The sequence below is a fragment of the Mauremys mutica genome, chromosome 4 (genome assembly GCF_020497125.1).
Source record: "Mauremys mutica isolate MM-2020 ecotype Southern chromosome 4, ASM2049712v1, whole genome shotgun sequence".
Classification (NCBI taxonomy): Eukaryota; Metazoa; Chordata; order Testudines; family Geoemydidae; genus Mauremys; species Mauremys mutica.
The window spans coordinates 91,184,757-91,212,565 of record NC_059075.1 but is presented as its reverse complement, the minus strand read 5'-3'; the positions used below and the strand labels follow the sequence as shown (position 1 = coordinate 91,212,565).

The 27,809-nt window shown below is 40.9% G+C and overlaps 1 protein-coding gene across 18 annotated transcripts in view; it reads left to right on the top strand.

Annotated features, from left to right (window-relative positions):
- The window catches only part of IMMP1L (inner mitochondrial membrane peptidase subunit 1), a 77,395-nt gene that overhangs the window by 43,814 nt on the left and 5,772 nt on the right, over positions 1-27,809 (top strand). For 14 of the 18 annotated variants that reach the window (XM_045016043.1, XR_006579201.1, XR_006579206.1 and 11 more), the window contains 3 exons: positions 475-563; positions 1,867-1,993; positions 26,527-26,637. In XM_045016043.1, the coding sequence (XP_044871978.1) occupies positions 475-563; positions 1,867-1,993; positions 26,527-26,637 (327 nt within the window). The remainder of the gene's footprint in view (positions 1-474; positions 564-1,866; positions 1,994-26,526; positions 26,638-27,809) is intronic. The other 4 variants (XR_006579207.1, XR_006579209.1, XR_006579210.1 and 1 more) reach the window with 1 other exon arrangement.

Here is a 27,809-nt window from a genome sequence, read left to right as displayed (position 1 = left end):
AAAGTACTTAGCTCCTCAGGTTCCACTGAAACCAATGACAGTTAAAGGCATTTAGCACCTTGCAGAAAGTTGGGACCACAAATAGCTCTTTAAAAAAGCATTTTTTCCCCAATCCTGCTCTTAGCTCTACCAGCACTAAACCTAGTAAACCTGGCATCCCAGAAATTGTTGGTAATGGCCTTTTGAGTTTGTTGGCAGCTGGTGCAGTATAGAGCAGTCTTTTTGGAGATCAGAGTAGACTGATGCACAATGTATTGATATTTCCATAACACTTAAGTTGTGGGAGCTCAAAAGGAACCTTTATACACTCTCTTTTCAAATGTGTCTCGTACTCCTTGGCCACACCTAAAGAACTAGTCTATTGTTTTCCCCAAATTATAGCTTTTTGTTGACTTGTTTGCAAATAATTGAATCTCTTAAGTATTATGCAAGTTAAAATATTTTGCAAATAGTAATTTTTTTTTAAATTTACAGTGTTCTGGACCTTCAATGGAACCAACAATTCAAAATTCTGACATTGTCTTTTCGGAGAATCTTAGCCGCCATTTTTATTGCATTCAGAAGTATGTTGCTTTGTTTAGATTAATGTTTAGTTTTCTAAAGTTTGTCACGATAATGAATATCTCTCAATTGCCTTTCCAATGTATTTCCTATAGCAACTAACTCTCTCGTCTTTTTTCCTGTATTCATCTTCTTTTAATTTGTTTTTGTAAGTGCCAGTCTCATTTCACTTTATCTCTAGAAGGGAAGACAGATTAAAAGTTTTGCTTTTAGTCTCACAATACAAGATTACTTCACTCAGAGTTCTCCTGGGATGTAGTGCATGTCACTTTTGGAATTTTGGCCAAAAGACTGAAAATCCCTTGTGTCCTTCTAGCCATGTTTCTCACACGACCATCATACTGAATAAGACTTCCTATTTTTCGTTTATCTTATCCTATATGTTGAGCTGCTGGTATTGTTGTTTCCAGGCATGAAGTTAAGGGAGAGCTTCTCACCAGAAATGATGAAAGTACCATTTATTATATTGTCCCTATACCACCTTATTATTTTATGGAGCACTGCATGTGTACATAGTGGTTGTTAGCCACATAAAAAACAAGGCCCTTGCCCTGACTTTTACAGTTTACAATCTGATGCATGCAGAAAAAGAAGTAATGGTCTCAAGTTGCAGTGGGGGAGGTTTAGGTTGGATATTAGGAAAAACTTTTTCACTAGGAGAGTGGTGAAGCACTGGAATGGGTTACCTAGGGAGATGGTGGAATCTCCTTCCTTAGAGGTTTTAAAGGTCAGGCTTGACAAAGCCCTGGCTGGGATGATTTAGTTGGGAATTGGTCCTGCTTTGAGCAGGGGGTTTGACTAGATGACCTCTTGAGGTCCCTTCCAACCCTGATATTCTATGATTCTATGATTCTAACTAAGGGATGATTGGGTAAACAGAAGTAGTGTAAGGATAACAGACTCTTAGAAATAGACATTGGAAGGTTTCTTGAAAGAAGAGGTTTTGTAGAGGATTTGAAGAATGCTGTGTATACAAGAAACTGGAGGATGATCTATGTATAGTAGGCAGCAAACACACTGATGTAAATGGCTTTTACCTGTTCAGGGCTTTGTCAGATGATGATCAGTTGTATTTTTGTTATTCAAGTCCTATACATTCAGTCTCTTCAAATGTGCTTTTTAAAACATATATAGAATACTTTGGTCCTTTTAGCTGAATTGTCATGGAAAAATGGAGATTATAGGCAGTGGTTCTCAACAAGAAATACATATTTTTTCAATTAAATGAATATTAATTATTAGTTGTGTATATATATTCATCCAAAGACTTCTATACTGACATTTCTTTACAATTTGTTCCCCCAGAGGTGATATTGTAATTGCAAAAAGCCCAAATGACCCAAAATCAAATATCTGTAAAAGAGTAATTGGCTTGGAAGGAGACAAAGTCTGTATAAGCAGTCCTTCAGATTTCCGTAAGAGTCACAGTTATGTAAGTATAACTTTCTGTTTTGTAAATCATGTCAAGAATTACGTAATATGCAGTCAACATTATTAAAGTAGAAGCTGCTACTTCATATTTAAATATTGATAATTCTTGATGATGTGTAGCTGACTTTTCTTATGAAATTTTATTCTTAATGTGCATTCTTGTTCACTGTATGTCAGACAGTCTTCACAATGGGCATTTTCCATAGTGCTTGAGTCTTAAAAAAATGAAGTGCTGGAACTGCCAGGCCCAGCTCCCTGCTGTGGAAGGAAAGATGGTGGCTCAGTAACCAGGGGGAACCGAGGGGGACTCCCTCAACCTGGCTCTCAGCTGCAAGTTACTGAGCCGCCACTTCTCTTTCCAGAGTGGGTCCAGAAGTGGAAGAGTTGGAGGAGGCAGCATGAAGGAGATGTTATCTCTGACTCATTCATCTCTTTCACTTCCAGGCCCACTTCAGAAGGAGAGATGGCTGTTTCTTTCTCCTTCTGGAGTGAGGAGCAGGGTCAGAAGTACTGGAATGCTATTCCAGCTCCTCCAAAAAGGGCTGGAACACTGTTCCTGAGCATTCCAGCATAATTCGAGTGGTGGTCCTCCATATCTATAGCAACTGGAGGCAGACCAGATCTTTACTCTGTTCTTTGCTTGGAACTGCCTTTGTGGAAGAACTCTCCAGAATTTTCTGCCTCCAAATGTACAGATGGTAGACTCAAGGACTCCCTTTTATAGCAGTATTTTCTCAGTATTTTGAAAATAACTTTGACTAAATTTCACACCGGTTTCTCATTGGCTTCGAGGAGTTTTGCTGCAAAACTACTAATTTTTTTTCTGTTTAGTTTTCTGAAGAAGCACTTTGTCTTAACCTTCTATCTGAGGCAGCAACAGGAACCAGAAATGTTCCCCCTTGCTCACACCATTTCCCAACCAGCATGTTCTCCTAGGAAATCCTTAAACTTCATTGCAAGGCTCTGCTGTAAATAGTTTGAGTTGAATAGCACTTTAAAACTTATATCTCGTTAGTGTCCATAGCTGAAAAATACTATCATTCTAGAATATTCTTCCTGGAGGGCAGTCCAAAGCCTGGGCTCAGAGCAAAGATTTGGTCTGCCTTCAGTTGCTATGGAGACAGGAACACTCATTGACGTGGAAGGTTTTATAAAGAAAATTCACAGGTAAGACACCATTCTCCTTTATCCCATAAATTATAGTGAACAATGTTTTCTGAGACTAAGGGCCTGATCCTGTGAGGTGATTAGTAAATTCAACTTCCACTGAAGATAGATCTCAAAAGTAGTTAATCGTTTACCTAATACCTTTTTACGTTACATATTATACATTAATATATTCAATCTTTTAAAATTTATCCTGGTAAGTATACTGTACTTTGGTACCTCTCAGTATTGTATGTATGTTGTATTAGGCTATGATTGAATATACAATCAGTACATTCAGTCATAAACTCTTTAATGAGCAAACAATATTAATCATGTTGAATATATGTTGTTAAACTGCCAAATTCATTTCACAGGAAAATTTTAACATAACGTTACAGTATTTTAATAATTCGCAATAAATAGTCCAATGTGATGGTGTTTTTATTCTTATTAAAATGTACTACTTTTTCTCCTTTTATGGGGGCAGGCTTTGCAACACTTAACCTTCTTTTTGGCTAAACTGTTTGAAAGCCTGTTTGTGGGGGGGAATCATGACACACTGAGGGCTAGTCTACACTTACCTGCCGGGTCGACGCGGTGAGTTCGACTTCTCGGAGTTTGAACTATCGCGTCTAATCTAGACACGATAGTTCGAACTCCCCGCGCGCTCCGGTCGACTCTGGTACTCCACCACTGCAAACGGCGGTGGCGGAGTCGACCTTGGAGCCGTGGACTTCGATCCCGCGGCGTCTGGACGGGTAAGTAGTTCGAACTAGGGTACTTCGAGTTCAGCTACGCTATTCACGTAGCTGAACTTGCGTACCCTAGTTCGACCCCCGGCCTTAGTGTAGACCTGCCCTAAGTGACTTGCGAAGCAAGAAATACTAAAGATTGAGCTAATTAGTACCTTCCCCTCTCCCTTTCTCTGATTCTGATGTCCACCAACTAGTGGCTAGATATGAGAGTAAACTTATTCAGTTAGTAGAGACACTATCTGATACCAGTAGAATCTGTGTAGCATCTTTATCACAGTTGAGACTTCAGTTGCTTCTAGGAAGCTGCTGACTCTGAGCCAGAAAGAAATATCTTCCTATCCATTTCTGTAGGAATTATGTTCAACTTGCATCAGCTAGAAGTTACTGTTGGCATATTTTACAGATTCTAAGCTTGTGATCTCTGTGCTCATCAGTACCACTATACCTGGGACCTAAAACCAAAGTGTGTTCTAAAATCTAGTTCTACTACCCTCCCTAAATTTGTTCTTGAATTCACTTCTGTGTGTAAATGGGGAGGAGGGAATGGGATCCTTTATTATTAGGCATTGCTATCACTTTAAAAACCAGTGCTTCTTTGAGAAATGGAGGGAAGAAAAGAGAGGAAGATAGCTGCTGATCACAAGATGGCACCCCATCAGAAGAGTGAATCTGTAGTTTGAAATAGTCTATTTTCCTTCCTTGTTCATTTCCCCTTTGGCATGTTCAAGCATTGCAAAGAGTATTTTACCTTCTTTAATACAAGTTCCATCAAAAATGTATCATAAATCAAGTTGACTAAAACAAAAAAAATCATCCTTGTTTGCAAAATTCTCAAGCCATGTCCATATTATGAATTGCCAGGCTCCTACACCTCCCCTTCCCATCCCATCCACCAGAGTACTTGTGGTGTTAGTGATTTTAAACCAGCATTCATGTTTTTTTCATAGTAATGGCCTTTTCTCTTTTCCCAGGCATTTTCTTAAATTATTGAATTTAAGATTTAGAAGTTACTTTTTAGCTATAAATTGAGTCTGGCAGGAAATAGACTATTCACAAAATTTCAGATATTTGGACAAATGCATAGTTGTAAAGAATATCAACACTTACAGTGCAGTGAAATTGGGTCATGACATATTAATCCTTATTAAATATGTAGCTAATTTTAAATTTTTACAAATGAGAGAGAGCAAACAACCGTATAACCAGACAGCTACAGATCTTAAAGATGAACTGGAAAGTTAAAATGAAAACTGAGTGAAAGTCCACAAATATGCATTTAATTGCCGCACAATGAAATCCTTCACTCCCTGTTTCTACTACTTGGTTCTCTGAAGACATTCCAGAATGACAGCATTATGATATCAACTACTAGAAGTCTCACTGTAACAGATGATATTTGATGTCACAGAATCGTGGCATTCTGGGATATGTTCAGAGACTCAAAGTATCAAAAAGGCTTTACAAGTGCAAAAAGATGTTATATAGTGTAAGTAGAAACATTTATTTTTGTGTAGAATAATCCATATTCATCATCTATTTCCGGACGTAACTGAATTTTTATTTTTGCTTTTCAGTGTATTTGTATGAACATTAGAGCCATTTGCTCCAGTACTCTAAAAGTCCACCCATTATCATGTGTAAACAGTGATTTATTTAACATTAGAAAAGTTTCTTACTGAGAATTTTACAGTAGAATTTTAGACATGGTAATTTGCTTAGCGAGCATTTTTCTATGTTATATTTGTATTTGAATAAGAGTTTCCCCCCCTCACAATCTAGTTTCTCCTGCTTGATCATTGCACTGAAGTCATAATGCTATATTTGACATGACATTCTTTAATTATGGATATAATTGCAATACCGTCTGAAGCACATTGTCACTGAATGTTGCCCTCAGTCTCAAATTCAATACAGGATCAAATAAGATCTTTAATATTGCTGTAGGACTCCTAGCTTCTAGATTTCCTGATTCTACATGCTCTAAAACACTCAGCTTTATTCTTGTATTAAAAAAAATTCCATTTAGTTTACTGATATTAGACTGTTTTAGTAAAATGATTTTTAAAACCATTTTTAAAGGGTGAACTATCCAAGTCTGCACTTTGCCTCTTATTATGAAAGAAAAACAGATTTACAGGGGCATTTCTTTCTGAAAATATACCAATAACAAATATGTTTCTGAGCTGGCTGACTTTGACACCAGAATACACCTCAACATTAAAAAATGTTTAAGAATGTGGGTATATATATTCTCCTTTGAGTGCTTATTCATGTCAATTCCATGTGTGTGCACGCATATGTGCACAATAGCCGGAAGATTTTTCCCCTAGCAGCAACTGTAGGGTCGGCTTAGGCATTCCCTGGAGTAATGCCTTCATGGCGCCCATTATAGAGCCCTGGCAACCCTACACCCCCTCAGTTCCTTCTTACCGCCAGTGACAGTAGCTGGAACTTCTCCTTGCTTTTCTCTTGCTTCGGCAAGTGGATTAGCAGTGCTTTATATCCTGTAAATAGTTAGTTTCCAGTAGTTAGTATAGTTTAGTTCTTTATGAGTTTCAGATATGGGTGGTTCCCCCACATTCCCCCTCACATTTGTTACCGGGGCATGCTGTGATCCCCGGGCTTTAAGGCTTGCCAGATTTGCGCGAAGCGCATGCCAAAAAGTGACCCCCACACCTCCTGCTTACGGTGCCTGGGTGAGGGTCACCAGAAAGACTGCTGCAAGATCTGTCGGGAATTCCAACCGAGAACCATTCAGTAGAGGGAGCAGCATGTCAAAATTCTCCTTATGGAGGCAGCTGATCCAGGTGCCAGGGATCCTGCTCCCAGCATGTTGTCTTCGGCGTGAAGCACTCCGGCGCTGTCTTTGAAGGATCCAGCGCCAAAGAAAGATGCTGGCAAGGAAGCTCAGCACCGTCATGGAGCCTCTTGGGACATTCCAGCCTTCAGCACTGGTCCCAATCACCAGCGTAGAAGAAAAAGAGATTGGAGAGAGGCTGATCTCCCTCGACAAGATCCAGGGACGAGCCAACAGTGGCACCTCAGTCAGGTGGTGCTCGTCTCGCTCACCACACCCATGGCAGCATCCTACTGTTCCCGTCCACCCCAGAGACTTTTGAGGCGGTGCAGGACCTAATGAGGCTCATGGCACCATTCTCGCCGCCAAGACAGGAGAGTGTCTTGGCACCGCAGGTTCCATTCTGGCATCCCGTGCAATCAAAGGGAAAGCTGGTGATGATGGCACACTGATCTCCATCACCATGGCACCCTTCTACTTCAGCACTGCCATCCAGGCAGCGCAGTCGGTTCTTTGCTTCTCGACACTCTACCTTGAGAGAAGCAGCGCCACTCTGGTTCTCCTACTCGGAGGCGGACTCATACCGCTCCAACTATAGCAGGAGCAGAAGATCTTCCTCATGGCACCATAGGCAGTCCCTCCCAGTGCAGTGGGCCCCTCAATGGCAAAATCCACCGCAGTGGCCCTTTTGGACTTCGTGGGCTTTCCATCAAGCCTGGGGTCACAGACAGGGGTTCTGCTCGGGTGCAGGATCAGTGGCATCTGCGACGTTCATTCCACCATGATTGGCACTGGAGCCAGTGCCTTGGTCATTAACACCGGCACCGACTGCGGCACTGACATCAACCACTTCGGCACCAGAGGAATTGGCGGCCCCGATTGTGGCTACGGCACACGACGCATCGTGGACACTGACACCGCCTCCGTCATTGGCGCTGGCCGCAATGGCGCCTACAGGAACCCCAGCGCACATGCTCCACCAGGCACCGGCACTGGTGTGGGGCCCAGCATCGGCATCAACACCTGTGCCGGTCACAGCACCGGGAGCAGGCCAACTTACTGCAGTTCCCACAGGGTGAAGAGCTCCCTCAGGTAACAACGTTAGGGAACAATCACCTCCCCTGGTGGTGGTCTCCTTCTCCTCACCAGATGAGTCCCTGCCCAGCCCTGCCCGTATCGCCTTACTGCTGATAAAGAAAATAATGGAAATGACTAATACCCTTTGGCAGACCCTGGCCTCACTGCCATCTATGGCCAAGTGCAATGAGCATCGGTACTTTGTGCCCTCCAAAGGCTATGAACTCCTCTATTTCCACTCTCAGCCTGATTCCTTGGTGGTGGATGCCGCTAACCAGTGGGAGAGGCAAGGATTTCAAGCCCCTTCGCCCAAGAATAGGGACGCCAAAAAATTAGACCTTTTCGGGTGAAAGGTTTACTCCATGGGGGGACTGCAATTCCAAATATCCAACCAGCGGGCCGTCGTCAGCAGGTACTCCTACAATGCCTGCTCTGTGATGGCTAAATTTACGGAGTTGCTCCCCTCAGACTGCCGCGCTGAATTTTCACCTTTAGTTGAGAAAGGGAGACTGATCTCCAGAGCATCCCTTGTGGCGGCACTTGACTGGGCAGATGCGGCAACTGGTTATGGCTACTGGAGTGGCCATGAGAAGGGGTTCATGGCTCCAGGTTTCTGGCCTCCCCTATGAGGTACAGCAAACCATCCAAGACCTGCCCTTTGAGGGTGAGACTCTCTCTTCTCAGGGAAGATGGACAAAAGGCTAAACAATCTTAAAGATTCCAGAGCCACCTTCAGGTCCCTGGGCCTCTATACTCCTTCAACGCAGTGGAGACACTTCCACCTGCAGCCCCAGCAGCGGTTTGGTCAGCAGAACCGCCAAGACGGGTCCGGAAGGAGAAATTGGAATGGAAGGAGAAGGCCGCACCAACCCTCTGGCTAGGGCTCAGGACAACCCAAGCCGTCTTCAGGGGCCACGCTGGCCTTTTGAAGGCACAGTCAAGGACGGTGTACCACACCTGACAATGGATCCATCCTGCCTCACATTCTCGTCCCAACTATCCCCTTTCTACCGTGCATAGTCCCATATCACCTCGGACCAATGGGTGCTCCACACGGTAGGAAGGGGATATTCCATCCAGTTCTGTGCCCTCCCACCCTTCCACCCCCGTTTCTCATCCCTCTTCAGGGACCCTTCTCACGAGCAGCTCCTTATCCAGGAGGTGCAGTTGCTCCTGCCGACAATGCTAACGCCGCTTGTTGGGGATGAAAGCTTTTTGTAGGCAGGATTGCTGACAAACAGCAGCTACACTGTGCGCCTTTTAGCTACACAGCCCTGTTGCTAAAAGCTGTGTCAATGGGGCTTCAGCATGTGTTTAAAGTTAAGTGTGTGTTTAAGAGCTTTCTTACACCAGGGTCTTAATGGCATACTTGCTTCAAGGGATAGGTTAAATCAGGTGCATAAACCTCTGCCTATTTGCATAAAAAAAGAAACAATTTCCTGTATTCAGAGAACTCTTAAAAAGGAAGCATAAGCTCTTAGAGAAATTAGGAACATGCAGTTTTCCTTATCAGTGGGATGTAATATGAATAATACAGTACAGACCCGTTTACGTGTGGATGTCAGGAGTCAAGCCGTCCGACCGCGTGTTAATGGATCGCAGGTTAAGAGGGCCATGCTAAAATCTTAAGATATCTATATATACATGTATAATTATCTAGGATTACATACGTATTCACAGCGTCCCAAATAGTGCAGGCCTATCTGTTAACAGCGCTTTGCAAGAATATAAATTCAAATGTATAATCTAATAAAAACAGTACTGTTACTAAACAGGGGTGAAAGTAACTCAAGACGCTTACTGGTACAGTGCGAGGGCGGCTAGGGGTCAGCATTCCCCAGCCAGACTTTCCAGACCCTGGTTCACGCCACCAGGGGTTCCCATGGCAATTTAAAGGGCTCGGGGCTCCAGACGCCGCTACTGCGGTAGTGGCATCCGGAGTCCTGGGCCCTTTTAAATTGCCAGCCCCCGGGCAGCTGCTCCTTTTGCCCCCCCCACCCATCAGCAGCTGGCGGGGAGGGGGAAAGGGTCAGGGACCTTAAAGTGCTGCAGGGTCCTTTGCCGTGGCAGCGCTTTAATGTTGCTGCCCCTTCTCTCCGCCACTGTCAGCAGTAAAGACGTTCAGCACGTTTCTGCTCCACACTTTCTGTCGATTTTTATGTCAGTGAGTTAGTGAGCAAATCTGTAGCGCTACATAGCAAGTTCCTATACCACGAGATTCATTAATACGCGTGTTAAATAGGTAGCACTGGGAGGCATGGCACTACCGCATGTCAACAGGTCACACGTCAATGGGTCTGTACTATAGTTTGGTAACTGTCTTTCATTTATTGGTAGAGGGAAGTGTTAACAAATACATAGAGAAATAAATGTACTTTATTATAGTAGATGATTTCAGTAAACACTTTCTTGTAAAGATTGTTTGCTACTTTATCATAAGAAAATGTGGTTTGACTTGTAAAGTATAAAAATGGAGCTTATTTGAGGTGACTCATCTGATATTTAAACGCATTATAAAACAAATAATCTTGTAATTTATTCAGTTCAGTTAAATTACAAAATCAAAATCTTGGGAGTTAGTAAGAAAATGGCTTGTTAACAATTAAAATTTGGGATACTTTTTATTAAAGTTATAACAAAACACTAGCTTATCATGATTTAAGTTTTCTAATTCCTTTTTGTAAAACTCTAATACGTAATCCAGGATTATAATTCAAATCCTGAATATCCTATCGTTGTTTTTGCCTTTACTTTAGTGACATTTACCTTAGCTTTAATTTCTTTTGTACCATATGTTCTGTTACGGCAGCTCTTATTTACAAACTGAAAAAGTGAAAGGGAAATCATCAGAGTAAAACAGCTTGTACATCATAAGCCACCAATATGCTAAGCCCTTGTGTCACTTAAACAGAAGTAGTACCTAATAATATCATTTAATACAGCTAAGGTCTGTAAATAAGGAACTTGCTTTTTGCAAGTTATAGTGATAAAAAGCTGAGATACAAATCCATTTCTCAGCAACACTCCCCTGATAATCAATCACAAAACACTGCTAATGCTGTGACTGTAGCTGATGTGGGGGAAATATGTTTACTTTGTGCTAAAGTGAGGTTCATTGCGGAGATGACATGGGCTTTTCATCCTGTAGCTAACTCCAGAGCTAACATAATTCTGAAGATAATGTGCCTTATTATGTTTACACATATGAGAAGTGGTCTTATTCAGAGCTGTTAAGTCTCAAACATAGTCTGTATCAAATGCAGTGAGCACTTTTAATATGAACACTGAGAATAATTTAATGTTAATGTAAACAATTATAGTAGTTGCTGAGACCTAAAATTTCAAAAGACACTGTTAGTGATTTTAGGATCATTGTTTGGGTGCTCAAGTTGGTACATTGAGCAGTTTCAGAGATCGAGTTCTCAGCACTGTCTAGCAATCGGCCTCTTTAAAGTGCCCCAGATTGGGCACTCAGTAATTGAAGAACCTCAAATCACTAGTTCTTCTTTGAGAACTTGTCCATTTTAGATGTATATGCCCCATGAATGCAAGCCTGGAATCTTTTAGCCAGCAGTGTATTTCGCAGCTGAGCATGCCCCCTGCATGGTCGCATGCCCCCTGCCCAATTGCATAAAAGGCAGAGCAGCCCTAGTGTTGCAGCAAGATGGAGCTTAGGGTGACCATATGGCAAGTGTGAAAAATCAGGACAGGGGCTGGGGGGTAATAGGCACCCATAGAAGACAAAGCCTCAAATAGCGGGACTGTCCCTATAAAATCGGGACATCTGGTCACTCTAGTGGAGCTACACAGTGTCTTGTCTGCTCCCCCATTAGTATCTCAGGCCTGGTCTACACTACGATTTTAGGTTGAATTTAGCAGCGTTACATCGATTTAAGCCTGGACCCGTCCACAAGACGAAGCCCTTTTTTTTTACTTAAAGGGCTCTTTAAATCAGTTTCTTTACTCCACCTCTGACGAGGGGATTAGCGCTGAAATCGGCCTTGCTGGGTCGAATTTGGGGTAGTGTGGACGCAATTCGATGGTATTGGCCTCTGGGAGCTATCCCAGAGTGCTCCATTGTGACCGCTCTGGACAGCGCTTTCAACTCAGATGCACTGGCCAGGTAGACAAGAAAAGGCCTGTGAACTTTTGAATTTCATTTCCTGTTCGGACAGCCTGGCGAGCTGATCAGCACAGGCGACCATGCAGAGCTCATCAGCATGATGTGCACATTGCCGGGTGAATTTCTTGTTTTGATCCACTCCATCTATCTTTTATATCTTAGGCTGGCAGCAGATGCTGCATTACAATTGCTAGCCATCATCATCTCCTGGCTGCTCGCCATTAGACGGTGCAGTACGATTGCTAGCCATTGTCATCTCCTGGGTGCTCGGCAGAAGATGGGAATGACCTGGCTGAATCACTCCCATGTCTGCCCAGGCGCCCCTGACCGACCTCACCGAGGTCGGCTAAGAGAGCACCCAGGAGTACGACGACAATGACTACCAATCGTAATGCACCATCTGCTGCTAAAAGGCAATGAGGTGCTGCTGTTTGGCAATGCAGTCCCACATCTGCCAGCACCCAGGTGACGTACGGTGATGGTGAGCTGAGCGGGCTCCATGCCTGCTGTGGTATGGTGTCTGCTCAGGTAACCCAGGAAAAAAGGCGCGAAACGATTTGTCTGCCATTGCTTTCATGGAGGGAGGGAGAGAGGGAGGGGCCTGACGACATGTACCCAGAACCACCCGCGACACTGTTTTTGCCCCATCAGGCATTGGGATCTCAACCCAGAATTCCAATGGGCAGCAGAGACTGCGGGAACTGTGGGATAGCTACCCACAACTACCCACAGTGCAACGCTCCGGAAGTTAACACTAGCCTCAGTACTGTGGATGCAGTACGCCGACTTAATGCACTTAGAGCATTTTGTGTGGGGACGCACACGATCGACTGTATAAAAACAATTTCTAAAAAAAGACTTCTATAAATTTGACCTAATTTCATAGTGTAGACATACTCTTAGATAGTATTAGGACAGGGTTTGTAGATACTCTGTGTTGCTGCTTTTTAGTACGATGTTTTACTTCGTGCCCATTTGAAAAAAACATTTTAAAATGTATTTTTTCTTGACTCTCTTTGTATTGATGGTGCAGGTCATAGCTAAGTCTCTATTTCTGGGCTTTAAAATCTGCCCTGCTTGTGAATCAGGTATGTCTGTGAGTGATGGGTGTACACAGATTGTGGCTAGAGCTAGAGGGAATTTTTCAGTAAAACATTTTTTCATAGGAAAAGGCCATTTTATCAACACAGAAACTTTTCACAGGAAAGGGATGGTTTCGATGAATTTTCTGCTTAAAAATGTTTTTGAAAAAGGTTTCAAAATTGTCAAAACAACCTGCTTTGACATTTTCAAAATGAAATGGTCCATTTTTTGTTCAGAAATTTAAGTTATTTTATAGGAGGGTGAGTAAAAAAGTTTTGAAATTACTGAAACAAAACATGTTTGACCCAGGCTGAATGTTTTTTCAGATTTTTGGTTTGCAATTTTTTTTGAGGTTTTGACTTTTTGTCCTGATTCAGGATGGGAAAATGTTTCAAAATCTCAATGCTTGCAGGATGAGAAAAATGTTTCTGCTCAGCTCAACTTGTGATACCCGCTTAAGTGTTTTTAATGGAGAAGTCAATGAGAGGAGTGTTTTAAACTCTGAAGTTCTTCCTCAGAATAGTCTACTGTTTTGAAACCTATTCTAGGAGCTAGGAGGTCTTCTGTCTCTAAGAGACCTCTTGCTTCTCAAAAGCATGCATAGCCTTCCCTTCCATCCTCCTCAAGTCAGTCAGTGGCTCCTACTGCCTGAGGTAGGAAGGAACAGGGATTTTCTGATGTTGCTTGACAGTGGTCACCATCCCTGGTACTAGGCAAGAAAAAGTCTGTCTCATCATTCTAAGTTTCCAAGCCAGCTCCTTCCAAACTGGATCGACACCATGTCATTTCAGAAACTGGAATCCTGCTCTTCCCTTTGGTATCACATCAACAATCCACTGTGACTGACATGCTACTTTGGTAACACAGATTGCTTTTACAACTTCTGTGGACATATTGGTTACGCTGGATGTGGAGCCTCCACTCTTGGATGTTTCTCCAGCTTCTACTTGCTCTGTGTCCCTTCCAATACTGGAACTAATGATACAGATTATGAAAATCTTGCTATGACTATCATCTGCAGTACCACCCTCTGTTTCTGAGGCATTGGAGTCTGGATTTCCTTGTCCTGTTGCAACTCCTCAGAGAGCTGCATCATTCATGGAGGAAAATCTGCTTGTCTGCATCATCATTTCATAACAGTAGAAATGCTTCTCCTAGATTTTCTCTTTGTTGTCTCAGCCTTGTTCCTGAAAGGGATTAAGAAGGAGCCCCTCTCGTGATAGATCCCATGCTTCTGAGAGGTTTCAAGCATCTTGATTTCCACCTTTATGGCATCATGTGCCTGCCCATTATGGGATGCAATTTTGGCCTTACTGGTCAGGTTGGAACACTCAACATCTCTGGATACTTATTAATCTAGACCCAGATCTAGGAATCGATCATCTCCTAAGGAACAATCTAAGACAGTGCAGCCATCTAACCAAGGACTTGTCTAAGAACTTGAGTAGGCGCCTCATTCTGAGGAGGAGGCTCTTGTGGAGGAATGAGAGAATCAGCCCATCACTTTGGCTACATCCTTTCCCCCCCTCAATGAAGTGGTTATTGTGATTTTCTCCACAGTGATTTTCAAGGCCTTTCACGACCTGCTTAAAAGAATAACAGACGTATCCCTTGAAGTCAATCAAGAAAGGTTCTATAAATTATTTGACATTTTTCATCCAGTCTGTCATGGCTGCTTTCCCATTCCAATAAATGAGGGTATCCTCAAACCTGCTAAAGATTTGTGGCAGACCCTCCACATTGACCTCAGCAACGTCTAAAAGAGCAGACTAAAAATACCAAGTTCTCCCTAAAAGATTTGAATATTTCTTTTCACACTCACCTTCACTACCAGCCTGATCCTCTAAGTCAATGGCCAGGGATAAGGACCCCAAAAAGATTATCCTTCTAGGGAGAAAGGTATATTCTTCAGCTCACCTTCAGATGCAGATTAACAATTATCAGGCTTTGGGTGCTAAGTACGAATTTCTCTAGTGAGACAAAAATCTTATAGCTGGGCAAAAAGCTCCCTCAGGATATTAATTACCACTAAGTTCAGAACATTACAAACTTTCGTAAAATACCTTAGTTGGCATATTTTTATATAGAGTAGAATTGTATACAAACAGTTGCTTCAATTGCTTATTCTTTGGAGTTCAGACTTCCTGTTCTCCCCCTGGGGTGTCTGGACCTTCACTGTCACAATATTTACCTATGGTTTTTTTCCACAAGGCTCATGACTGACTTGTGGAGACTAAGGTATGTTTATAGTGGAGCTGGAGGTGTAATTTCCAGTTTGGGTAGACATACCCGTGCTAGTTCTGATTGATCTAGAACTCTACAAATAGAAAGTAGCCTTGGCTGGATGGGCTAAATGCCCCAAGTACAATCCTATCTGAAACCCTATGTACATTTAAAAAAAAAAAAGTAAAATTAGTTCATAATAAATTTTAATGTAAGGTTGCAGTAGGGCAAATTTTCAAATTTATTTATTCAAAACCTCAACTTTATTTAAACATTTTTAAAAAAATCAGGTGGTTTAAATCTCTCCACCCTGGATCTAACTATATGTAGGTCCCAAACCTGCAAACATTTATGCATGTTTTTAATATTGCTGCCATAAGTAATCTCATTAATTCAAGTGAGGCTACTCATGGTTCTCATGATAGTGAAGTTAAGCACATGCATAACAGTTTCTAGGATTGGGGCATTATTTACCATTGTCGGAATCTGATTTATTTCTTGACTTCTGAAGAGTGATGTTGAAAGAAAGCATCTCCTGACCTCCATCTGACTGCCTTATGTATTTCAGAGATGGGAATTCCACAATGATCTTGACTACAAAGCAATCATAACAGTGGTGGAATGTTCGAAGACTTTCTGAACTTAGCAAATGAGCCAAAAAAGTTATAAAAAGACTTATTAATATGCTTTTCAATATTTTAAAGACTCCCTTATTCTGGTCTGACTTCCATCTCAACAAGAATCCAATTGAGACACCTCTAACTTTGTGCAACTTCCTTCCAATATATAGAGCTATCACTTTTCTGCACAAAAAAAGAGAGGTTGGCCAATTTTTTAAAAGTTTGCCTCCAAAATTGCACCAGCAAGTTTTTCCCCATACAAGCAAAACATGATTGGAATATGCAAATAGGTATTTGCTTGGGGAAAAAAAAGGGGGGGGGGCAGTTGTATGTGAATCCAGTTTGCTCATACCAAAGGACATGTAATAATAAAACAAATGAACGTGGGCTTGTAGTATACAAATGTTTGCTCATAAAAAACTTTATAGGTCCATTGTCAGTGTTTGATTTAAAATTTGGCCCATTCAAGCCACTTGTGGAAAAGATTACAGAAAAATGGTTCTGGAGCAGTTAAGGATCCTGACTTTAAAATGCTGTTCTGTCTGAAATTTGACTTTGTAAAAATGGCATTGTGGGTTTTCATAATCATTATGTCTCACTTATTTCCTCTAGAAATGTGCACAGTTTACAAGTAAAAAGATGGGTCTTGTTTTTGTTTTTTCTAATTTCCTACCTCCTCACAAATCCACCCAGGTCTCTAGCAGTCGAGCTGGATTATTTCCATATTTTTCACTTTTACCCAGCAATTGAGGTTTTTCAGGCCGAAGTGTTCCTTCAGCTACACCTGTCTTCAGATTATGCCTTCAGTGACACCTGTACAACCCCATTAGCTTTCAGGGGGGATAAATTAAGGTTGTTCAGTAAGGGATTTTTAGATTGCTGACAGTGCTAGATCTTTATACAGTTTATTAGTGCATGCTACATGGAATTTATTAAAATCAACAATGGACAAAGAAAGTTTACAGTAAATAGTAAATTAATTATCTTGACATAATTTACTGTAATAACTTTCCAGCATCACCTTTTAATATAGAAAAATGCTGCAACTGAAATCCTTGCTGGACGTTATACATAAGCAGTGAGATGTACCAATAAATCAAAGTGCACTCTGGTCCAGATCCTCAAGGTCTTTAGGTGCCTAACTCTCACTGAGGATCTGGGCCTCCATGATTTAACATTGTTTCCTTTGAAGGTCATATGATGTAACATGGAATTTTAGTATTAAAATCTAAAGATAGGTCAAGACTTACAATCTTAGTTCTTCTGCCTAAACAATCAGATGACTCACATTTTGGGAAATTAATTCACAATATGAGTAAGTATTTAACCACAACTAATTTCTAAAATAAAAAGATACTATTGTTGCACCATTGTCACTCTTCCTTATTATAATAGAACAGATCAGGGTCACAGAAGTGTGTTCAAATAAATACCCATTTTATAGTGGGTTAGGAATGGTATATTTTATTCATAAGCAGCTATTGCAGTAAAACCACTCAATATGTCAAATGAACTGAATAAAATATTCAAAAATACATATGAATTTAAGGCAAAATGGCTGCTGTTCTGTATCTTAAAATATAATATTTCAAATAATTCAAATCTGCAATAATGTTCAGTCACTCAGTAAATCTTCAGTTTCCAGTTCTCATATAACATTACCTGAAGAGAACCAACTGAATTAATACTTATAATTATTGATATCAGATCTACTATACATTGACTTCTCATGCACTTGTTACTACTGTGAGGATTTTTCCAGTGCAGAAGGAAAAGGATAACATGAATGTAGAGACTAAAACTGATTTCCAAAATATTGGGTTCTGGTTCTTTTAAGTAGATTTATGTCATTTTAGGCCACTTGGCAGCTTTAAGGTGAACAACCTTTATTGTAAACCCAGAAGAATGATGAATGCAATTAGGTGATAAACAGTGTATGAATAGAGTATGCCCATTAAGCTATTTGATACCAACTTTGTTAGATATATGCTGCAGGTTATAGGATAATTAATTTATTTTTTCTTAATCCTTTTTCATTTGTGAGACATGAAATATGCAGTACTAAAACAGAACTGTTGATCTTTTAGATCTTGTGCTTTTCCTTAATTAGATGCAATTTACTTAATCAAATAAATACATTTTATTAGTACTTAGTAAATGTGTCATTTGATATTGTAGGTTCTTTCATCATATTTCACTTTAATCAAGAAAGTTAACACCTGTGGTTTATTCACAAAAGCTTTTTTTTGTTAAATGAACACCCACAGGCAATGAAGCAATTACATTTGTTGCTTGTACCAAAGTAGGAGGCACTTAAATAGACTTCAGTAGGGATAGATGAGAACTTAGAGACTTTATTCTTTTGTCCAGCACTGAGATTAGCTCTTATCATAGCTCAAGAAGGAAGCCTCTGAACTGAAAAGAAAAAATGGGAATGATTTAGGGTTCTTTTTAAATTTAAAACTTTGATATTGCTCAAGGTGATTAGAATACCTGTGACCTTAATGAAAGTTCAGCCTTTGAAAAGCACAGGCTATTGTAGAATTCTGAAAGAAGAGACCACAAGACCATGAGTGTATAATTCTCTGTGCTTTTTATTTTAGAAAAAAATACAGCTACTTAATTATTGCTGCATATTTACATGCACGTAAAAATGATAGAGAAAATCCACCAAGACAGTAAATGTTACTTTTTAAAATTCTTTTGATGTTAGATGATTCCACCTTTGTTCATGTTGTACATAGCACATTACTCCTCAGCTATTCCCACAGAAATCAATACAGGCACCTCATACACAAAACAAAATTGAAGTCAAGGAGACTAATTGAATAGTAAGATATGACTCAATGTGAGTAAGGGTGCAGAATCTGGTCTTTTGTGACTTTTATCCATTTCTGAAAAATAAATACATAAATTATAAAGTCTTACTTTTCTAAAAGTACAAAATCAGTATAACTCTAAGGCCTTTTACACTTAAAACTTTTGCCACTTTGACTATGCCAACGTACTTAATGTGAAAGAACTCCCCTAGCGTAGATGTGGTTATATCAGTGTAAAAGTGCTTATAGCAGTATATTTTATTCTAGACAACCTAAGTGAAATAAGCTATGCCACTATAAAGTACCTTATACTGGTGTAATTGCACCTGTACTAGGGCTTTTCTGGTACAACTGTGTTGATTTTAAAAAATTACATACCGAGCTGACATTGTTATTCCAGTAAAACTTTATGTGTAGACTATGCCTAAGATGAGAGAATACTAGCAATAGTGATATTAGATAGTTTGATTTTCTCTATCACATTCTTGTTCCGAGGATAAATGTGAATTTAACAGTTGGAATTTTTGGTTCTGCATTTAGATACAATTAATTTTGTCATAGAAGGCTAAGCGGCTGATCCACCATCTGCAGTGAGTGCAGAATGAAGCAGTGTGACTCCTGTCATGGATGTACAGAGGGAGAGTTTAGTCTACCTATTGCTTTGTCTTCTACACTAGCTGTTTGTAGGTCAGTTTTGATGATCTGCTGTTAAAATGTAAAGCTTTCAGTAGACTTGGTCCCGATATCTTGCTGATCTTCTCTCGCCTTATATATCTTCTTGACCCTTTGGTAAGAATGGTACTACACTTTTGGCATTGAAAGTATAGTCTAGAATGAGCAAAGCCATTTTTTTGCTAAAGAGCTTTGGAATTCCCTGTCTTCTAACATTAGGAGGGCCAAAGGTCCTGATCCTGCAAAGACTTATGCACATACGTAACTTTATGCACTTTAAATAATCCCTTGGAATTAACTGATTGACTCAGTGTAAAGTTAAGCATCTGCATAAATCTTTGGAGGACTGGGGCTTTAGCTGTTATTTTAAGGGGCATAAACAACTTTTTTTAAAATTATTGATTGTGGCCTGTCTTAATTCTTGGTTGTAGTGAGGTGCCTAGATGATGGACACACACCATATAAAGGTCTTATACTCTTATTATTTTTAGATTTTGACAATACTTTAAAGTCAGTTTTTGATATGCAGAGTGTTAGGATATAGATATTCAGGCTTGTCTGTAAAGGCCTATACTTTAAGAATTTAGGTGCATTCTTATCACTTAGCTAGTTATAGAGGTATAAAAGAAAGAATTAAAATCACAGTCTGTCTGTGTAATGGCCTTCTCTTACTGTGACAGGCTAAGGCCTTCAGCTAAGATGTAGTTAGGCAGCCATAAGCTGGGAAGTGTATGGTCACATCCTCACATTCCAAACTAGTCACATTGAAATAAGGTGCTATTGTGCTATTAGGAATACAATCCTGTCCTGATATTCCTATCACCTCCAGAGAAAGGGAAGAGTCTAGAAGATGTAAAAGGAAACTTAGTTTGATAGCATCCTGTCTGGCAGGAACTCACTTATCAATAGATACAGCTGGAAAATCCTTATGTCTGTATAGATGTAGTTGTGAAATCCTCACTTCTGTATTGTTTTGTATGTTTATTTGCATGGTCTCTGTCTGGTTCTGTGATTGTTTCTGTCTGCTGTATAATTAATTTTGTTGGGTGTAAACCAATTACGGTGGTGGGATATAATTGGTTAAATAACCATGTTACAGTATGTTAGGATTGGTTAGTTAAATTTCAGTAAAATGATTGGTTAAGGTATAGCTAAGCAGAATTCAAGTTTTACTATATAGTCTGCAGTCAAGCAGGAAGGGTGGGGGAGGAAATGGGAACAGGGACTGGGGATGGGGGAATTGGGATCATGTTTTGCTAAAGGGGGAAATGGGAACAGGGGATGGGAACAGAAACAGGGATACAGGCAAGGCTTTGTGGTGTCAGAGCTGGGAAGGGGGACACTGAGGAAGGAAACTGGAATCATGCTTGCTGGAAGTTCACCCCAATAAACATTGAATTGTTTGCGCCTTTGGACTTCGGGTATTGTTGCTCTCTGTTCATGTGAGAAGGACCAGGGAAGTGAGAGGGTGAAGGAATAAGCCCCCTAACACAGAGTTCTGTCATGCTTTCCATCAGGATTTCTAAAAGTTACCAACATTGTGTATTTCATGGTGTAAGACTATTCTTCATTGCAAATATGCTCTCTAGTATGCAAACTGTGATAACCAGTGAAGCACATTTATAGCACTGTATAGGAAACAAATGGGCCAGAGGTGAGATAATTTCTGCTCAGGAGCACATGTGAATGTCTACGGATGTTTGTGCATAGTTGTTCTATGAGTCCTGATCCCACCAACCCCTACTTGTTATCTTGCTAATGAATGCTTAGCTCTCTGCTTTGCCATGTGTTAGCAAAGCGAAGGAGCATGGTGACCAATGAAGTGAGGTGGAGGGAGAGGGGCTATTTGTGTCCTGATGATCAGACAATATCACTGCCTAGGGTGTGAGACAGTTTCAGAACTGTGCATGACCAAGGATTGATTAAAAAGACAAGGTGGGGGAGATGTTGGTGAGACAAGCTTTCAAGCTTATACAGAACTCTTTTTCAGGTCTTTAGGACCTGTTTTTTTTCATTGGACTATAGCCAATCGAGCCTGTTACCTTTATGCACTTGATATTTCTGATATTCCTTTCAAATGACAGCAGTTTTATGCTAGAGAGACAGGGTGGGTGAGGTGATATCTTTTATTGGATTATCTTCTCTTCAGGACAGAGACAAGCTTTCGATCTTACACAGAGTGCACTGTATGCAAGAGAGTGGATGATTGCTCAGAGCTCCAGTATGAAACTGGAGAAAAGCCTGTTGAGGATCTTTGGGCTAAGTTTAGAAGGGAGAGCAACAAGGGTGATGTCGTGATGGGCATGTGCTATAGACCATCGGACAAGGAGGATGAGGTAGACAAGGATTCCTTCGGACAATTAACTGAAGTTTCCAGAACACAGGCCCTGGTTCTAATGGGGGACTTCTATCACCCTGACATCTGCTGGGAGAGCAATACAGCAGTGCAAACAACCCAGAAAGTTTTTGGATAGTGTTGGGGACAACTTCCTGGTGCAACTACTGGAGGAACCAACCAGCGGCCGTTCTCTTCTTGACCTGCTGCTTACAAACAGGGAAGAATTGGTAGAGGAAGCAACCTGTGCAGCAGTGACCATGAGATGGTCGAGTTCAGGATCCTCACAAAAGGAAGAAAGGACAGTAGCAAAATACGGACCCTGGACTTCAGAAAAATCAGATTTTGACTCCCTTAGGGAACTGATGGGCAGGATCGCCTGGGAGGCAAATATGACAGAACAGGAGTAATGGTCTCAAGTTGCAGTGGGGGAGGTTTAGGTTGGATATTAGGAAAAACTTTTTCACTAAGAGGGTGGTGAAGCACTGGAATGGGTTACCTAGGAAGGTGGTGGAATCTCCTTCCTTAGAGGTTTTAAAGGTCAGGCTTGACAAAGCCCTGGCTGGGATGACTTAGTTGGGAATTGGTCCTGCTTTTAGCAGGGGGTTGGACTAGATGACCTCTTGAGGTCCCTTCTAACCCTGATGTTCTGTGATTCTGTGAGGGGGGAAGGAGTCCAGGAGAGCTGGCTGTATTTTAAAGAAGCCTTATTGAGGGCGTAGGAACAAACCATCCCAATGTGCAGAAAGAATAGCAAATATGGCAGGTGACCAGCTTGGCTTAACAGTGAAATCTTTGGTGAGCTTAAACACAAAAAAGAAGCTTACAAGAAGTGGAAACTTGGACAAATGACTAGAGAGGAGTATAAAAATAATGCAGGGGTATAATCAGGAAGGCCAAAACACAACGTTGTATCTAGCAATGGATGTGAAGGGTAACAAGAAGGGTTTCTACAGATACGTTAGCAACAAGAAAAAGGTCAGGGAAAGTGTGGGATCCTTAATGAATGGGGGAGGCAACCTAGTGATAGATGATGTAGAAAAAGCTGAAATACTCAATGCTTTTTTTGCCTAGGTCTTCACAGACAAGGTCAGCTCCCACACTGCTGTCCTGGGAAACACAGTATGGGGAGGAGGTGAGCAGCCCTCAGTGGTGAAAGAACAGGTTAAGGATTATTTAGAAAAGCTGGACATGCACAAGTCCATGGGTCCAGATCTAATGCATCTGAAGGTGCTGAGGGAATTAGCTGATGTGATTGCAGAGCCATTGGCCCCTATCTTTGAAAACTCGTGGCGATGGGGGGAGGTCCCTGATGATTGGAAAAAGGCAAATACAGTGCCTATCTTTTAAAAAGGGAAGGAGGAGACCTCAGGGAACTACAGACTGGTCAACCTCACCTCAGTCCCTGAAAAAATCATGGAGCAGGTCCTCAAGGAAACCATTTTGAAGCACTTGGAGGAGAGGAGGGTGATCAGGAACAGTCAGCATGGATTCACTAAGGGCAAGACATGTCTGACGAATCTGACTGCCTTCTATGATGAGATAACTGGCTCTGTGGATATGGGGAAAGCAGTGGATGTAATATATCTTGACTTTAGCAAAGCTTTTGATACGGTTTCCCACAGTATTCTTGCCAGCAAGTTAAAGAAGTATGGGCTGGATGAATGGACTGTAAGGTGGATAGAAAGCTGGCTAGATTGTCGGGCTCAATGGGTAGTGATCAATGGCTCGATGTCTAGCAGCCGGTATCAAGTGGAGTACCCAGGGGTCAGTCCTGGTTTTGTTCAACATCTTTATTAATGATCTGGATGATGGGATGGATTGTACCCTCAGCAAATTCGCAGATGACACTAAGTTGGGGGGAGAGGTAGGGATAGGGTCCAGAATGACCTAGACAAATTAGAGGATTGGGCCAAAGAAATCTGATGAGGTTCAACAAGGACAAGGGCAGAGTCCTGTACTTAGGACGAAAGAATCCCATGCACTGCTACAGGCTGGGGACTGACTGGCTAAGCAGCCATTCTGCAGAAAAGGACCTGGAGATTACAGTCAATGAGAAGCTGGATATGAGTCAACAGTGTGTCCTTGTTGCCAAGAGGGCTAATGGCATATTGGGCTGTATTAGTAGGAGCATTGCCAGTAGATCGAGGGAGGTGATTATTCCCCTCTATTCGGTATTGGTTAAGCCACATCTGATGTACTGCATCCAATTTTGGGCCCTCGTTACAGAAAGGATGTGGACAAACTGGAGAGAGTCCAGCGGAAGGCAACGGAAATGATCAGGGGGCTGGGGCACATGACTTATGAGGAGCAGCTTAGGGAACTGGGTTTGTTTAGTCTGCAGAAGAGAAGAGTGAGGGGGGATTTGATAGCAGCCTTCAACTTCCTGAAGGGGGGTTCCAAAGAGGATGGAGCTCAGCTGTTCTTAGTGGTGGCAGATGACAGAACAAGGCTCAATGGTCTCAAGTTGCAGTGGGGGAGGTCTAGGTTGGATATTAGGAAACACTATTTCACTAGGACGGTGGTGAAGCACTGGAATGGGTTACCTAGAGAGGTGGTGGAATCTCCATCCTTAGAGGTTTTTAAGGCCCACCTTGACAAAGCCCTGGCTGGGATGATTTAGTTGTTGTTGGTCCTGCTTTGAGCAGGGGGTTGGACTAGATGACCTCCTGAGGTCTCTTCCAACCCTAATCTTCTATGCTTCTATAAGAGCTCATCTTCAGGTCTGGGAAACTTAACCAGAATGTCACAGCCCAACAGATTGTTTAGCATAAGTAGTTAACACACACTTCAAAGGACCATTTAAGGTGAAGTGGTGTGTTAACACCGCTCCAATCATAGGGAGGCAGTAAAGCAGCTGGGGGTGGGGTTGTTAGTGGGTTTAGATTGCTGTAATAAGCCATAAATCCAGTGTGTCTATTCAGTCCATGATTTTTGGTGTCTAGTAAAGTCTTTTAGAAGTGTTGTGCAGGTTTCCTTTGAGGATGAGGATTGATAGGTCAGCTATAGAGTGATCACTTTGTCTCTCTCACCAACAGAAGTTGGTCCAGTAACAGATAGTACCTCACCCACCTTCTCTCTCTAATATTGTGGGACTGACATAGCTACAACACTGCATACAGTAGTTTGATGTGTCATTTGTAGCTCTGGGAGATGTTGGGTAGTGGATTACACCAGCAAGGTCATTTTGCCCCTATGCATGTAATACTGCAGTACTGAACCTAACAGTAAATTATGGGTGGGAGGGAGAAGTGGTTGTGGTGAGTGCTGTGCATGGGTAAACTGTCAGTAACAGTAAATAGCACAAGTATTTGCAGTGGGGCATTTAAAGCATAACTGTAGCATCAGACATGAAGGAAATTTGAGTAAAGTGGAAGTGTCAGCACATTCTAAAACCTAGATCTACAGGCGACGGAGTGAAACTCCATGCACTTATGCTGAGATGGATGTCCTACACAGATCAGTTGGACTCTAGACATTTGATTGTCTTTTACTGACTTTCACCTTCATTAGTTAGTTACTTCTGTTCTGTATACCTGTCAGTAAAATCCTTTTATGCTTTTCTTTGCTGTTTTGGTGATATGTTCTGCCCATTGGCATATTTCATTGGATCTCACTATGGTCTTTTTTCTTTTTAATCAAGTGTATTCATATATTCATTTTTTGGCAGTTAAAGTGGATCCCCTCTCAAAGTCAAGACTGGTTGGGTAGCAGGAATTTTCTGTAGTGGCTGGTAGGAAGTATTACTGGTATTTGTTAAATTTAAGTCTACCCTAGGTTCTTAGGCATATAAATTATCAAATGTAATGTTTAAGAATTATTTTGCTTTTAAGCGCCTATCCTTATCTGAAGTTGTGAAATGTTCAGTGATACTATTTTGTCCTATCAGCATGAATCTTAGTCATTGCATGCTCTATATTTTTAATCAATTCTTTCATACGGGTTAAACGTATGCAGCTCTGAACTGTGTTATTTTGGTTACTAATGCAACTGTAGGTGCTGGAACTAGGAGTGCTGGAGGTGCTACAGCACACCCTGGCTTGAAGTGGTTTCCATTGTGTACAGGGTTTACAGTTTGATTCAATGGCTCTCAGCACCCCCACTATACAAATTCTTTCAGCACCCCTGAATGCAACTGTGTTTCTATTTCTCATGTTTTCATTGAGTTAGTAAGGTCCTGAATTTATGGCATGTAATATAGTTAATGCATAGTACATATAGGCAATAAAAGGTCTTTGTCATATAGTACAAGGTCACCATCATTAATTTTCAAATTGTAAAAAGAGACTTGCTGTTTTGTGATGGTCATTATTGCAATATAATGTGCTGTGGATCCTGCCTGCACATAGAATGAACTGTGATCTTAATTAGAACTTTGACAAGCCCACTCCGATAAAATGATGAGATTATTCGTAATTGATGTCACAATCAATTACCATTTAGATCATCATGAGCCTACTAACAGGTCTAGCCTTGGTGCTGGCCCCAGGATGTTGATGAGTGTGTGGCTGCCCTGTTCATGCTGTTACTGCGACAGGAGGGCAGATTTTCAGTCAACATCCTAATGACCTCTTTTGAAGTCTATTAAATTAATGACCCTGTCATACTGGTCTAACCTCTTACATCTTCATTTTGGATTTTTTGTTGCAAACTAGCATTTCTGGAGCATGTGATAGACCAGATACTTAGAAATATTCCCCCCCCCCCCTAATCTAGCACTGTTTTAGAGACCTTAGAAGTATTAATTTATGGCATGACAAAAAAAAAAACCACAGAAGGGTTCAGTTTACAGGTTATATCTTGGGGGATTGAATTTCCTTTAAAGAAACACATTCTTATTCTACATTGTTTAACTTGTATTTTGATCTTCCCTAACTATAGGTGCCTAAAGGGCATGTTTGGTTAGAAGGAGATAATCTCAGGAATTCTACAGATTCCAGGTGTTATGGACCTGTTCCTTATGGACTGATAAGAGGACGCATTTGCTTCAAGGTATACCTATAGGATCTAAAACCAGTTACTTAAAACATTTTTTTTTAAAAGATGTAAAAGCAAAAGTCTACTCCCATCCTTAGCAACATCACTGAAGTAAATGGGGATAAATATCAGAACAACTTGGACCTTTTAGATTTTCAAGAAAAGTCTCTCCATATTTTTGGGATGAAGACAAATAGTTTCACTTGAAAAAGTACACCTCAAATGATCACCATCATTAAGGCTGTGTCAACAATTTGGCAAATGAATGTATACCAGGGGTCAGCAACTTTTCAGAAGTGGTGTGCCAAGTCTTCATTTATTCACTCTACTTTAAGGTTTCGCGTGCCAGTAATACATTTTAACATTTTTAGAAGGTCTCTTTCTACATGTCTATAATATATAACTAAACTATTGTTGTATGTAAACTAAATAAGGTTTTTAAAATGTTTAAGAAGCTTCATTTAAAATTAAATTAAAATGCAGAGTCCCCCGGACCAGTGGCCAGGACCCAGGCAGTGTGAGTGCCACTGAAAATTAGTTTGTGTGCTGCCTTCGGCACACGTGCCATAGGTTGCCTAACCCTGAGCTATACCCATTCCACATATGTGGAATACAATCCATCCCCACCTTGCATTTTTTGTAATCATATTTTCAAAATGATGAAACAATATCATTTTGTGTTTAGCTATTTTATATAATTTTAAACAAAATATCATTTGAGATATAGTTCCATATTGCAAAGAACAGTGATATGGGGGAGGTTGTCTTTTCCAGGTCTAGTTACTTTAGGAACCTAACTCTAGATCCACTGACTCGCCTGCACTATCCTTAATAATTGTGAACCTGAAATCTCTGAACCAACTTTAACTCATGACAGGTCCACCACAATTATCTTCCCTTCACTTCTAGCTATGAATCAAGTCTCTTGTTAAATGTTTTGTTACACAATAAGCTATGTAAGTTTACTTTTACTGTTTATATAACCTATATTTCTATAACCATATTTCCTATTAATTATATTTTCATATTATTTCTGTCTGCGTTATGAATCTGTGTACAACTGTATTTAATCACTTATCAAAAATAAGGAAGTAGGATTAATTTCTCTTTCTAAACAATTACTATAGGAAGCAAGCTGGTACAATTCAGTGGGTTCATGTACTAGGCTTTAGAAAACTAGGTTTAAA